This window comes from Anabrus simplex, chromosome 2 (assembly GCF_040414725.1).
Source record: "Anabrus simplex isolate iqAnaSimp1 chromosome 2, ASM4041472v1, whole genome shotgun sequence".
In the NCBI taxonomy this organism is placed as follows: domain Eukaryota; kingdom Metazoa; phylum Arthropoda; class Insecta; order Orthoptera; family Tettigoniidae; genus Anabrus; species Anabrus simplex.
Genome location: NC_090266.1, coordinates 858,612,271 through 858,627,659, shown reverse-complemented (window position 1 = coordinate 858,627,659; position 15,389 = coordinate 858,612,271). Strand labels below are relative to the sequence as shown.

At 39.5% G+C, this 15,389-nt stretch overlaps 1 protein-coding gene across 1 annotated transcript in view; it reads left to right on the top strand.

Annotated features, from left to right (window-relative positions):
* Positions 1 to 15,389, top strand: part of Vps13D (vacuolar protein sorting 13D) — an 866,734-nt gene that overhangs the window by 117,480 nt on the left and 733,865 nt on the right. Inside the window, 1 exon segment of the mRNA XM_068226303.1 lies at positions 10,598 to 10,953. Coding sequence (XP_068082404.1) covers positions 10,598 to 10,953 — 356 coding nt within the window.

The window sequence follows — 15,389 nt, the reverse complement described above, 5'->3', positions numbered from 1 at the left end:
AGGAGTGTCCTACACAAGGAAAACAGAAATTTACGTATGAACACGAAAAAACATTAAAATTTGAAAGACATATGGGCCACTGTACAATAATACATGTAGAAGAAAAAAAGGGGCGGAAGGGATGCGGAATAGGAAGGTGGGGAAAGGGGAGGGACGTGAAAGAAAGGAGCACCAATGGCTGCCAACAGGGTTTTGGAAAAATAGGATCAGTCAGTATCGATGAAATTCCAAAATAGCAAACAGAAGCTAGGTGATAGTTCAATTGATTCTATTCATGCGTTTGCTCGGGAAAACAGTTGAATTTCAATGGTTCATATCGCAACAATCACTTGACGTATCACAAAGTCCAACTTCGGAGTAAGATGGTAATGTAATTCCAAAGTAAGGTACCGCTATCAATAGCTGCAGTTAGCTTATTATCAACATGAACTGTCATTGGTGGCCAGTAACGGCAATTTGAAAATTAAGGAAGTGCAGCATCAAAAGAAAGTTCAAAGAACAACATGGAAATGAAATAAATTAAAGTTTTCGCTCACCCGTCCAGCAGTCGTAGCTTTTCAATGGTATACAAAAGCACATTTTAAAAGAAACATTGCACACAGTCCAGCTGGTAGCAAAATAAAACCAAGTCCTCCCTCGATACAAATCGTCGTGTTCATCCGAACTCGCTGCTCAAGCCCAGAGCAGGCCAATTTATATTCAAGTAGAAGCGTCCAGAAAGGACGAGAGCATACAGTACCCAATGCGCAGCGAAGCGGTAGGGGAAGGAAAGAGGGAGGGTAAGCAGCACGAGCAGTTGAAGCTGGACGGGCGAAGAGAGCACAGGCAGGTTAGTAGCGGCATATGCAGCGTAGTAAACGTAGAATCCATAAAACAGTAGAAAAATTCGGAGCACGTTATATACTCCCAGCAGCCGGAGAAATCCGAAGGATTGGGTGTAGAAGCGACGAAAGTCCATTGATGCTCCAGAGGGGCGCCGAACTCAGGAACACGAAGAGAGTGTCGTCGTCGAGGAGGCAAAAACAAAAAGCAAGAACAGGCATGAGTTACAAGTAAGAAGAGAAGAGAAAAAAAAGGGAGGGGCAGAAGGGAGGGGATAAAGGAGAAAGAACGATCTGGATCGAAAAAAAAGGGAGGGATGAGACAAGAAAAGGAGAGGGGTTACAAAAAAAGTTTTACAATAAAAATTACAATATGTATATATAAGTGGCCGTACAAAAATTTTACAAAAAAGTTAAGTAAATGAAAGTACAATGACAGAGGAGTATATAGTAAGATGGTGTCCCATAAAAAAAGAAACCCATCAGGGGAAATGATCGATGGGGGAGCCGGAGGAAGTGACGAAGTGTGTGGAGGGAGCATGACCGGGTGAGCGAAAAAAAAAGGCAAAGATATGAACCACAGAAAAAAAAAAAGGGAAAGAAAAAGGGGGGGGGGGGGGACATGGGTGAACAAACGCAAGTAAAGAAAAAACAATCGTACACTAGGAAAAAAAAGATGAAATGAAGTATAAATTGTCCATCCCTGCGGCAAGCCAAGGGGTTAAGCGGAGAACTTTTTTAAGAGGGAAAAATGAGCCTTACGAATATCATTAGGATTGTCCAAGGATTGCAACAAAGCTGTAACAGGGGACGGAAAGGAAAGAATGCGAAAGGGTCCAAGCCAACGGGGAGAAAGCTTAGCAGATAAGTGTTGAGAGGAGGAACTGATGGGATGGTTTTTGAAGAGAACTAAATCCAAAGGTTTGAAGGTGGGAGAGCGAACGCGAGAATTGTAAGTTTTTTTATGGAGGTCTCTGGCTTGAAACAACTTTTTGAGAGCATCTTGCAAATGATCAGGGGTGAGAAGATGAGATGGAGTGTTCAACAAAGAGGACAAATCCCATGTCAAAGAGAGAGGGGTGTGTAATTCACGGCCTAAAAATAATTTAGCCGGAGTATAAGAGGTTGAATTATGAACAGTAGCGTTTGATGCCAAGGCAAAATAAGGCAATTCGGCATCCCAAGTCCGGTGATCATGTGAATGAAAAATAGATAGAAGGGATTTTAGATTACGATGATAACGCTCAACGATGTTAGCTTGAGGGTGGTAGGGGGAAATATTGATTTTCTTAATCCCATGAGAAAAACAAAAATTATAGAAGAGTTTAGAGGTGAAAACAGTAGCATTATCAGACACCAACATTTTAGGAATTCCAGTGATGGGGAAAATTTGGGTAGATAGTAAGTTAATAATTATCTGGGAAGAAATAGTTCGTAAAGGACGAAGAACAATAAATTTAGAAAAACCATCGAGTAAGGTGAAAATATAAGAGTTAGATTTCGACGATTTTACAAGAGGTCCCACAATATCAACATAGAATTTCTCAGCAGGGTAAGTAGGGGGGGAGGCAGCATAATTACCATAGGGCTGATGATTGGGGGGCTTATGTTTCTGACACAAGTCACATAAGCGGACCCACGAATATACCTCTTTCCGCATCTGAGGCCAAAAGAACTGAGAAGCAAGACGAGCATAAGTTTTAGACATGCCAAAATGACCCCCAACAGGGGATCCATGGAAATACTGAAAAACCATTTGTCGGAGACTGGAAGGGAGAACGAGACGAGGAGTGGCGCGCGGAGTAGGTTTGAAAATTAAAAGCTGATTGTGAAGACGAAAGGGGCCAGAATAATCGGGAGAAGAAAGATCTTGACAAAGTTGTTGACAATAAGGATCAAGTTTTTGATGATCAAGACATGATTGAAAGGAGAGGGGAAAATTGATAAGGGAAGAAATAGAAGTAACAGAGTTGATAGGAAGTTGATTAAGCTCAGAAAGATGAGATGAAGTATCATCAAAAAGCCGAGATAGCGCGTCAGCAACAGAATTATGATACCCGGAAACGAACTTAAGAGAAAATTTGAAACGGGATAGGCGAAGCAACCATCTACCGGTACGTCCAATTTTGGGGGCATTATGTAATAACCAAGAAAGGGCCTGGTTATCAGTACTAACTAAGAATTCGCGATGGTCTAAGTACTCCGCAAAATGCTCAATGGAAAGAATGAGAGCTAAAGCCTCCCTTTCATACACAGAATATTTACGTTCAACGGGGGTAAGAAGACGACTGAAATAAGCAACAGGTAAAGTTTGATCGTTCTTCGTCTGTTGGAGAACAGCACCTATGGCAACATCGGAGGCGTCAGTGGAAAGTTCAAATTTAAAATCAAAATCAGGGATTTGCAAAAGAGGGGCCTGAGAGAGCTTAGATTTTAACGTATCAAAGGCGGTTTGTTGAAGAGAAGACCAATGAAATTTGATACCTTTACGTTTAAGCAGATTGAGGGGTTCGGAAAGTAAAGAAAAATTGGGAATATATTTGGTATAAAAACCAATCATCCCAAGAAAAGAACGTAATTGCTTAAGATTAGAGGGAGGAGGTATTTTGTGAATGGCAGAAACTCTTTCAGGGTCGACAGCCACCCCCTGTGAACTTAAGATGTGACCCAAAAATTTAATAGATGTCTGGGCGATAAGGACCTTAGAAGGGTTGACAGTTAAGCCGACTGAGCGGAGGCGAGTCAATACTTCACGAACATGGAGTAAATGGGTTTCAAAATCTGAAGAATAAATAAGAATATCATCAATAAAAGGAAATAAGTATTTATATTTTATATCAGCAAACAAGGAATCCACAAACCGCTGCATAATTTGTGAGCCAAGATTCAAACCGAAAGGGACTTTTTTGAATTGATATAGTCCATTCGGGGTAATAAAAGCCGTATAGCGAGAACTAACGTCATCTAAAGGAATTTGATTATAAGCCGAATTTAAATCAAAGATGGTAAAAAACTGAGCATTTGAAAAATGTTGAAAAGCAGATTCAATTTTGGCATGGGATAGGCATCATAGAGGATGCGAGAATTTAATTTTCTATAGTCCACTATAAAACGAGAGGATCCATCGGGTTTATCGACGATGAAAGCGGGAGAGGCATAATTAGAAGATGATGGAATAATAGTCTCAGTTTGAAGCATTTGGTCAACTAAGGCATTCAAAATTTTCATGCGAGGGGGACTCAAAAAATAAGGAGAAGAACGAACCGGGGTAGGATCAGTAAGATCAATGTGAGCAGAAAAATTTTTAACGGTGCCCAAAGTGGGGGTAATGACATCGGAAAATTCTTCAAGTAAGGACTGAACGCGGTCAGAATGAACAGAATTTATAGGTAAACATGTAGAGGGATGAGAAAGAGGGAAGTCAAAACTATGAACCAATGGAATAGACTTAGAGGAAAAATGAAAGGAGACCGTAGAGTTGACCGAATCCAATATAAGTCCAGTATGGGAAAAAAAATCAAAACCTAAAATAATAGGTGATGATAAGGTCTGAACAACCAAAAAGGTAAAAGGCCAAGAAAAATCTTGCATCTTAATATTCAAAGAAATAGCACCAACGATTTCTAAAGGTTGATTGCAGGCAGAAAGACAACGTACAGTAGAGGGAGAATAGGAGAGCTGGGGACATAAAGATTGCAAAGATTGAAAAAATGGCAAACTAACAAGAGAAACAGCAGCCCCAGAATCTAACAAAGCAAGAGAGGGTAGGTTATTAACGGTGACGAGAACATGAGAGGTCGGAGGTAGGAAAGAGGTAGAACAAGGCGAAAAGGAAGAAGAGGTGAAGGGAATGGGTGAAATCACAGAGGTAGGACGAGGTGTCTGAAGAGTGTGGGAAGGCAGATTTTCCCCATGAATACGCCGACTGCCTAGCGGCAAGGGGGAAAGGCGTTTCCCACAGGCAGAGTGGTGCAAAACTTAGAAATATGACCCGGTCCTTTACAGCGAAAACAGAGAATGGGGGAACGAACATTAGAAGGAGGCAGAGCAGAAGATGATGTGGAGGAAAAGGAAGACGGAATAGGCGGTGGTGGAACGGAAGAATAATAAGAAGTATCGCTTAACGCAGACAAAGCATGAGATTGAGCCAGATTATATAATTGAAGCATAGAAGTTGGAGGGTTCAGTGCATTAAAAAGTTGTCGAAAGGAGGGAGTAGCATAAAACTGAACAATCGAAATTAATTCAGCAACATTATGGGCAATATTTAGTACATCACTATAAGTAGTGATAGAATCTAAATAATCATGTGCGGATTCAGTCGGAAGTTGGTGACGACGAATGAACTCGGTACTGAGTTTAAAACGTATCTCATAAGGCAAAAAATAATTATGAATAGCATTACGTAACTCATACCAGGTGGAAAAATGAGACATGTTATCCAACCAAAATTTAGAAAAAAATCCCGTGGTCTTAGCGGATAACAAACCAAGCATTTGAGGAAAAGAGGCTAAATTGAGATTGAGAAATTTACGAACAGAGAAAAGCCACATAGTAAGGTTACGAGGATCAGTCGCTATTAACTGCGGAACCTGAAGTAAAGACTGTTTGATAATATGAACATTCAAGGAACTGTCAACAGCACTAAGTTGGGGAGTGGATGGAGAAGAATGGGGGCCTAAATCCGGAGCCATGTTGTGATGGTGAGAAAACGGGAAAGATTTATGATCAGAAAAGGGGTTAGTGGATGAAGGAGTCGAAGGATAAGAGAAGGAACTCGGAGGAGTAGAAATAGAAAAAGAAATCAAGTCATTGACGGGAGGGTTAGGCAAAGAAAGATGATGATAAGTAGGAGGGGGAGAAGAATTGTCGTCACCCAAAGGGAAATTATCAGAGAAGCATGCCATAATGGAAAATTTGCTAAAAGAAATGGAGTAATGAGAGAAAAAGGTCTGCTACCATTTGTGGTGTGACGTGTGACGTGGTGGTTGGTATGGGTAGGTGTTGTGTTGTATTTTAGATAAAGTATGTACGCTCAGAATATGATCTCGCCATGCACCAGAATGGGAATGGTGAGACAATGCACCAAGAAAAACACAAGGCATAAACCAGGATACTAATCCAACTGACGCAGTACCAATCAACGCACGTGATGGCGTAGCAAAAGGGATGTAACAACACTCAAAAAAAAAAAAAAAAAATATATATATATATGTCCGTCCGTGCACAAGTTCACAGGTAGTTTTCAATTTTCAAGGTAAAAGGTTTTCAGCAGAGCGCATAAATGGAAGCCTTTTCACTGAGTCCATATATTCAGAGGAACCGAAGTAGGTACAAATTTCGTGAGGGCAAGGAGAGGCGTACGACAACAAAAAAAAGGGAAAGAAGAAATAGTTTTTTTTATAATAACAATATATTAGCAAAAAACACCCAGAAGAAACATTTACAAGCCAAAGAAAACAACAATCATCCAAAGGTCAGTTAGTTCTGACATCCAAAAGAGAAAAAGCAGATGGGACAACCATGTTAATTTTCAGATCTGTTTTTCAAAGAGAACAGCTAAACTCGAAACCTTCAATAATAATACAACCTCTTTTACATGAGGAGTGTCCTACACAAGGAAAACAGAAATTTACGTATGAACACGAAAAAACATTAAAATTTGAAAGACATATGGGCCACTGTACAATAATACATGTAGAAGAAAAAAAAGGGGCGGAAGGGATGCGGAATAGGAAGGTGGGGAAAGGGGAGGGACGTGAAAGAAAGGAGCACCAATGGCTGCCAACAGGGTTTTGGAAAAATAGGATCAGTCAGTATCGATGAAATTCCAAAATAGCAAACAGAAGCTAGGTGATAGTTCAATTGATTCTATTCATGCGTTTGCTCGGGAAAACAGTTGAATTTCAATGGTTCATATCGCAACAATCACTTGACGTATCACAAAGTCCAACTTCGGAGTAAGATGGTAATGTAATTCCAAAGTAAGGTACCGCTATCAATAGCTGCAGTTAGCTTATTATCAACATGAACTGTCATTGGTGGCCAGTAACGGCAATTTGAAAATTAAGGAAGTGCAGCATCAAAAGAAAGTTCAAAGAACAACATGGAAATGAAATAAATTAAAGTTTTCGCTCACCCGTCCAGCAGTCGTAGCTTTTCAATGGTATACAAAAGCACATTTTAAAAGAAACATTGCACACAGTCCAGCTGGTAGCAAAATAAAACCAAGTCCTCCCTCGATACAAATCGTCGTGTTCATCCGAACTCGCTGCTCAAGCCCAGAGCAGGCCAATTTATATTCAAGTAGAAGCGTCCAGAAAGGACGAGAGCATACAGTACCCAATGCGCAGCGAAGCGGTAGGGGAAGGAAAGAGGGAGGGTAAGCAGCACGAGCAGTTGAAGCTGGACGGGCGAAGAGAGCACAGGCAGGTTAGTAGCGGCATATGCAGCGTAGTAAACGTAGAATCCATAAAACAGTAGAAAAATTCGGAGCACGTTATAAGGGTGCAAAGCATTTGAGGAGCTTAACACTCCTATTTGGAAGTGGAAATAATCAAGTGGTTTCGGCATATTCGAGCCAACAGTATCCCCATTGATGGCAAGATTATTATGGGAGAAGCGAATGAACTGACGCTAAAGATGGGACTGGAGTTTAATTGTTCAAACAGGTAGCTTCAGCGCTTTAAGGAATGGCAAAATATGACATGGCAGGCAATGTGCGGAGAAGCAGAATCCGTGAGCACTAGCGATGCCGACATTTGACGAGAAGGTGTGGCTCATATCATCAATTTATACTCACCGAAAATATCTTCAGTCAGATGAAACTGCATTGTTTTTTATGCCGAGCACAAACGGACTTACGGTTTTAAAAGAGAGAAGTACCATGTGGGAAATCGTAAAAGGGTAGGATCACTGTCCTGTGTTGCAATGCGGACAGAAGCAAGAGACTTCCTCGTCTCATCATAGGCAAGTTCGAGAAGCCACAATGTTTTAAGGGCATCAGGGACTTCCTGTGCAAGTACAGAGCATCTAAAAATGCCTGGATGTCGGGCAAATTTTTGAGGAGTGGCTGGTATGCCCTAAGCCCAAAATGGCATGCCAGGACAGAAAAGTACTTCTGTTGTTAGATCAGTGCACTGCGCACAAACATAATGTAATTTTTAAATGTGCATATTCTTTCTCTGCCGGGAACCCTACAAGCTTCTTACAGCAAATGTGATGGATGCAGTGTGGAGTGTGACGGTAGCCTGGGATGCTATTCGTTCATAGTCAGTCATGAACTGGTTCGTCAAGTGTGAATTTGGTTCTTTACATGAAGTAGGAGAAGACGATGAAGATAAAAGGGAGGAATGATGACAAAAGTCCCATATTGGCACAAGTTTTGCCAAATACTCCGCCGTCGGCCATGCGGAGACTACTTCAGAGGAGCAGGATATTAATCAGCTGTGATCACGTGACGCCAGGAGGAGTCGCAGTTCCAGCTGACGCTGAAACAATGAAGATACAGTGCAGATGACAGCTATTCCATTGATAAGTGATGTACTTGCCGCTCTAGCCGTATTGGATTCTGTGATAAGAGTAAGTGATGCTGACAAAGCGATAATTAAGGCTTTGGACCGTATCGAGCAGTTTGTTGCTAGTGTTAAAAAAAAATAATGAAGCAACCTCTCATACATGTGACAAGAAAAAAATGGACCATTACATATTTGTGTTTTTTTTAAGTACTGTACAAAGATATTTTTCTTGATATTTGTGTTAGATGTATGCCGGGCTTTTAAAAGATTTTGTTGTGCCGTATGTTTTCAATTGGACAGTCTTGTTGGCTCCCCTGTGCAAGTGCTTTATTCGTTGGATTACTATACTTTTATTGCGTTATGGATATAGATTTCTCCTTGTCTTTGAATCGTGCTTTTTTTAAAATTTTTATTCCAGGTGTGAGGTTACGTTTGATAGCCTTGCATTGACTTGCAAGTTATCCAAGTGCATTATTTGAAAAATGCGCCTTGTTGGATACATGATGTAGATGTTGATTCCCATAGGGAACCTAAATTATTTGTCCTGAATGAGTAAATTTATAATACCAATATAATGGTCCGTTATTGGACATTATAAATTTTCCAGCTAACTCATTCTTGGTTGCCTGCGTTTCGCCCTCGTGCGCTAAGTTAGGCTCGTCAGTTGGGACCTAGCACACCACCCAAGACGCAAGGCTAGTGCATACCGTGGAGGCCACTGCATAGGCTACTTGAAGCCACCAGCAGTGCCAATGCACTATGAAAGCTATGTCTCAATTACCAAAAATTGATGCCTGCCTGGCCATCAAATGATGTAGATGTTGATTCCCATAGGGAACCTAAATTATTTGTCCTGAATGAGTAAATTTATAATACCAATATAATGGTCCGTTATTGGACATTATAAATTTTCCAGCTAACTCATTCTTGGTTGCCTGCGTTTCGCCCTCGTGCGCTAAATTAGGCTCGTCAGTTGGGACCTAGCACACCACCCAAGACGCAAGGCTAGTGCATACCATGGAGGCCACTGCATAGGCTACTTGAAGCCACCAGCAGTGCCAATGCACTATGAAAGCTATGTCTCAATACCAAAAATTGATGCCTGCCTGGCCATCAAATGATGTAGATGTTGATTCCCATAGGGAACCTAAATTATTTGACCTGAATGAGTGCCAGGCAGGCATCAATTTTTGGTAATTGAGACATAGCTCTCATAGTGCATTGGCACTGCTGGTGGCTTCAAGTAGCCTATGCAGTGGCCTCCACGGTATGCACTAGCCTTGCGTCTTGGGTGGTGTGCTAGGTCCCAACTGACGAGCCTAACTTAGCGCATGAGGGCGAAACGCAGGCAACCAAGAATGAGTTAGCTGGAAAATTTATAAGTCCAATAACGGACCATTATATTGGTATTGTTGGATACATTTCGGAAATATAGTTTTCTTCATGGCATTTGAAATGTTTAACTGTGAATTGTGGTGATTGCATGCATTAATGGGTTTTAGAATAGTTTGTGATGCAGCAAGTTTTGGCATTTCTAAATTACGAGTTTGTGGTGGTTAATTCAAAATCACGTAATTCAAAGTTTGTTTTTAGCATCCCAATGACTTCGAATTAACAAGGTTTTATTGTATTTTTTATGACTTCTTTGCATATTTACATCCTGAGAGAATCATTTCACTTTAAGATATGCCTTTTTTTTTTTTTCATCATTGCACACTGTTGTTTCAGGATATTCAAGATATATGTACAGAAATCCTGCATGCCATCCATTCCCTTTTGGTGCCCTGGGCCTACTGACTGTCTATTCCTTGGAACACTTTGCTTACCATGTCAGTGATTTTCTGCCTAATTTCCTTACCTTGAAGCTTTTCTGTAATTATCCATATGCTGGTAGACCTTACTTTTTCTTTAGGGTTGGATTGCTATAGATTAGGTAATGATTGGTGTCATCAAAAGATCCCCTGAATACCCACATATTCCCACAAGATTTCCTGATTTCAGTCACTTTTGCAAAATAAATCAGTCAAAATGATTTTTAGATTTTCATTGAACTCTCAATGTTAAAATGTACTTACATAATAAATCATTAAATAGTTCTAATTAAATGAGAACTGTTTGTGAGAAATAATATTGCATTCAACTTCATTGTTCAAAATTGTTGGTTTTATTATGAGATTCTTGCTCCCAGTTACAGAATATTTATGGATTATTTTAAGCTCTGTTCTGCTTTAAATACAAGCTGTTTAATGTTACTTCCAGTGTGCTATGAGAAAAATGCATCAAGCTAAACTGCCTGAGAATCTTGGAAATGGTAATCCTGGCCGTGGTGTGCTACTGCAGTGGTTTCCACAATGGTGGGGTTGGTACTCGCCTAGTTGCACTACAGCTGACACTTCTGGTACTGTTACCAGTCCTTCTGCTGCCCAGCCTGAGGTGGAGCAACTATTATCCCAGACAGATCTGGAGGATCAGATCTTGGACGCACTAGCCGACTCTATAGAGAACAATACACTGTTGCGCAGAGATACAATATTTGGACAATTTAACTTTACTTTGAAGAAAGGTGTTTTTAATCTCTGTACTGTAAAGAATGGAGATTTACAGACGAGTGAAAAGTGAGTAATTTTGTCTATACTAAGGGTAGTGACATACTTTTACATATTAAACCCTGTATCAAATTAATCAGTCATCTTTCATCAATCAATCAATCACTACTGATCTGCATTTAGGGCAGTCGCCCAGGTGGCAGATTCCCTATCTGTTGTTTTCCTAGCCTTTTCTTAAATGATTCCAAAGAAATTGGAAATTTATTGAACATCTCCCTTGGTAAGGTATTCCAATCCCTAACTCCCCTTCCTATAAACAAATATTTGCCCCAATTTGTCCTCTTGAATTCCAACTTTATCTTCATATTGTGATCTTTCCTACTTTTAAAGACACCATCCAAACTTATTCGTCTACTGATGTCCTCCCATGCCATCTCTCCACTGACAGCTCGGAACATACCACTTAGTCGAGCAGCTCGTTTCCTTTCTCCCAAGTCTTCCCAGCCCAAACTTTGCAACATTTTTGTAACGCTACTCTTTTATCGGAAATCGCCCAGAACAAATTGAGCTGCTTTTCTTTGGATTATTTCCAGTTCTTGAATCAAGTAATCCTGGTAAGGGTCCCATACACTGGAACCATACTCAAGTTGAGGTCTCACCAGAGACAAATATGCTCTCTCCTTTACATCCTTACTACAACCCCTAAATACTCTCATAACCATGTGCAGAGATCTGTACCCTTTATTTACAATCATATTTATGTGATTACCCCAATGAAGATTTTTCCTTATATTTATACCTAGGTATTTACAATGATCCCCAAAGGGAACTTTCACCCCATCAACGCAGTAATTAAAACTGAGAGGACTTTTCCTATTTGTGAAACTCACAACCTGACTTTTATCCCCGTTTATCATCATACCATTGCCTACTGTCCATCTCACAACATTATCGAGGTCATTTTGCAGTTGCTCACAATCTTGTAACTTATTTATTACTCTGTACAGAATAACATCATCTGCAAAAAGCCTTATCTCTGATTCCACTTCCTTAAACATATCATTGATATATATAAGAAAACATAAAGGTCCAATAATACTGCCTTGAGGAATTCCCCTCTTAATTTGTACAGGGACAGATAAAGCTTCACCTACTCTAATTCTCTGAGTTCTGTTTTCTAGAAACCGAGCCACCCATTCAGTCACTCTTTTGTCAAGTCCAATTGCACTCATTTTAGCCAGTAGTCTCCCATGATCTACCCTATCAAATGCCTTAGATAAGTCAATTGCAATACAGTCCAATTGACCTCCTGAATCCAGGATATCTGCTATATCTTGCTGGAATCCTACAAGTTGGGCTTCAGTGGAATAACCTTTCCTAAATCCGAACTGCCTTCTGTCAAACCATTCATTCATTTTGCAAACATGTCTTATATAATCAGAAAGAATGCTTTCCCAAAGCTTACATACAATGCATGTCAGACTGACTGGCCTGTAATTTTCAGCTTTATGCCTATCACCCTTTCCTTTATATACAGGGGCTACTATAGCAACTCTCCATTCATTTGGTAAAGTTCCTTCATGCAAACAAAAATCAAACAAGTACTTCAGATATGGTACTATATCCCAACCCATTGTCTTTAGTATATCCCCCTAAAGCTTATCAATTCCAGCTGCTTTTCTAGTTTTCAACTTTTGTATCTTACTGTAAATGTCATTGCTGTACTTCTTTAGTATTAGTCACCTCCTCTATCTGGACATTATCCTTGTAACCAACAATCTTTACATACTCCTGACTGAATACTTCTGCCCTTTGAAGATCCTCGCATACACACTCCCCTTGTTCATTACTTATTCCTGGAATATCCTTCTTGGAACCTGTTTCTGCCTTAAAGTAGCTATACATACTCTTCCATTTTTCACCAAAATTAGTGTGGCCACCAATTATGCTTGCCATCATGGTATCCTTAGCTGACTTCTTTGCTAGATTCAATTTACTAGTAAGTTCCTTCAATTTCTCCTTACTTCCACAGCCATTTCTAACTCTATTTCTTTCCAACCTGCACATCCTTCTTAGTCTCTTTACTTCCCTGTTATAATATAGTGGATCTTTGCCATTCCTTACCACCTTTAAAGGTACAAACCTATTTTCACAGTCCTCAACATTCCTCAACCCAACCCACCTGCATTTAGGACTGTCGTCCAAGTGGCAGATTCCATATCAGTTGTTTACCTAGTCTTTTCTTAAATGATTTCAAAGAAATTGGAAATTTATTGAACATTTCCCTTGATAAATTACTCCATTCCTTAATTCCTCTTATAAATTAATATTTGCCTAAATTTGTTCTCATGAATTTCAACTTCATTTTCATATTATGATGCTTTCTTTATTTTAAAACCTTCACTCAAGCATATTCATCTACTGTCATTCAATGCCATTTGTCCACTGGTAGCTCGGAACATCCCACTTAGGGCCGGTTCTACCATCTGCTGGTAAAGTGGCTGGCAGCTGCCCAGGAGTACTTTGCCTTGCATGCAACCACCTCCGCGCAAGCGCTGGGTAGCTACCTGGAGCTAGACACCGATACACGGAGTTGGCTAGACTGATTTTCAGTGACTTCTCGTTTTCGAGTGTGGTGCTATCTATCGTCAGTTGTATGAAGCTCATTTCGATTGTCTTATTTTCCTGTGCTTGCGTCTGTTTATTATCATCAAAAAGCCTAATAAGGGGAGTCTTAAGAGTTATGGACAACGGTATATGTCACGCTTTCGTGATTTTAATCGATGAGCTTCAAAATCGATACCAAATTGGGATCAAAATCTCGAGATTACATTTTCTTACGCCAGTTATAACCTGTCATGTAAGGCAGCATTTTTGGAAAGTATTCTCGTAGTAGATTGGTCAAGTCGCTCACTCCGTAATAGAAGGTACGCAGGTTTTCATCGTCTTTCTAATTTACATTAAAAAATTTATTTTCGTTCCCTGCCGTTGTTATTAACTCTTTTTTTATGCACTTGCATATACGTATATACACCCACATCTTCCTTACGGACTTATTGCCTTTGGGCATTCTATCTGCAGGCTTCTGTTAATTGATTAAGTATCTCCACGATCCTCTATTTGCAACTAGCTCTGTGACCTTGTTTAGTTCCACATGCTTCCATTTATTGATAATGCATTTCATTCTAATGTTTAACTTTATGAAGATGAAGTTGGAAGGTACTGTTAAAGAACTAAGCGGGGTAAATATCCATCATAGGAAGAGGAATTCGGGAATGGAATTGTTTCCAATTTCTTCAAAATCATTTACAAGAAGATTATGTAAACAACTGATAGGGAATCTGCTACCTGGGCGACAGTCCTATATGCTGAATTAATCTTAACATCACTTTCTATAAGTAGCACACATATAAAGCATTTTCCTAGTAGACATAGTATTGTGATTAAACATTTCAGTGAAATATTAAGTGAGATATTAATACAACGCTAATAATGAAAATAATAAAGATTCACCATAATGAAGACTCGAACCTGCAAACCTCGTATTATGAACTGAGTGTGTTAGCCGTTATGCTACGAGGAAGCTTGGGGTAATTGGGATACATAGGACTAAGTTATACCTGGTGTCTGAAAACTGAAAAAGTAGAAAATTAAATCCCATTTGAAATTATTTCCAAATAGGTTTTGATTTTATATCCTTTTAGAGTTTCTTTGTGAAAGCTTGACTTATAAAATGTGTTCCCTGTGCTATCAATGCGAGAGGCTGGTGTGACCGTTGCAACTCAAAGGAAGCATTAATGTTCAAAATTCTGCCATACAATATTGATCACTGTTACAGTATAATGCTTTTTTCAGTATACTAAGCTAATTTGAGTTGTATGTCACCAGAATTACAGCTAATAATGTTCAGCTCTCAAAACTTGCCCGGCAGGTAAAGTCTTTGATATTTAGAAATTTCATGATCCGTATGGAAGTGGGATTACAATAATTGAAATTAAGAGGGTTCCTCCTATTCAATACAAAAACATTTATTAATGTGAATGAATCGCATATCGTTCACATGAGGTTCTAGTTTTGGCACTAAACTTGTGCCATCATCAGGCAACAAGTCAAATCGGGCAAACACAATATAACTTTAAAAACAACTTTAAAACACACTATAACACTTGCACAGATGAATATGAAATAAAATATGGTATATAATGATATTGCATATTAGTTTAAAATCCATTAAAATGACGAGGACTTCGTTGTTGTATGCCATTGGCGGTCTGTCCAGCTTGTATAGGTCTTTAGTTTAATCTGTTAAAATTATGCTGCGGATTTTAATATCATATGATGTTAACACTATGTGTGTTCTGTAGTTTGGTTCCGAACAGTAAACATGCATATGATGAATTTGGTTAGATCCAAAAAATTAATTCCCACTTCATTATGGGTTATGGAACCTTGAGCAGCCTGAGTGATTGGTGGACGGAGCTGTTAAAGTCTTATTGAGCCCTTGA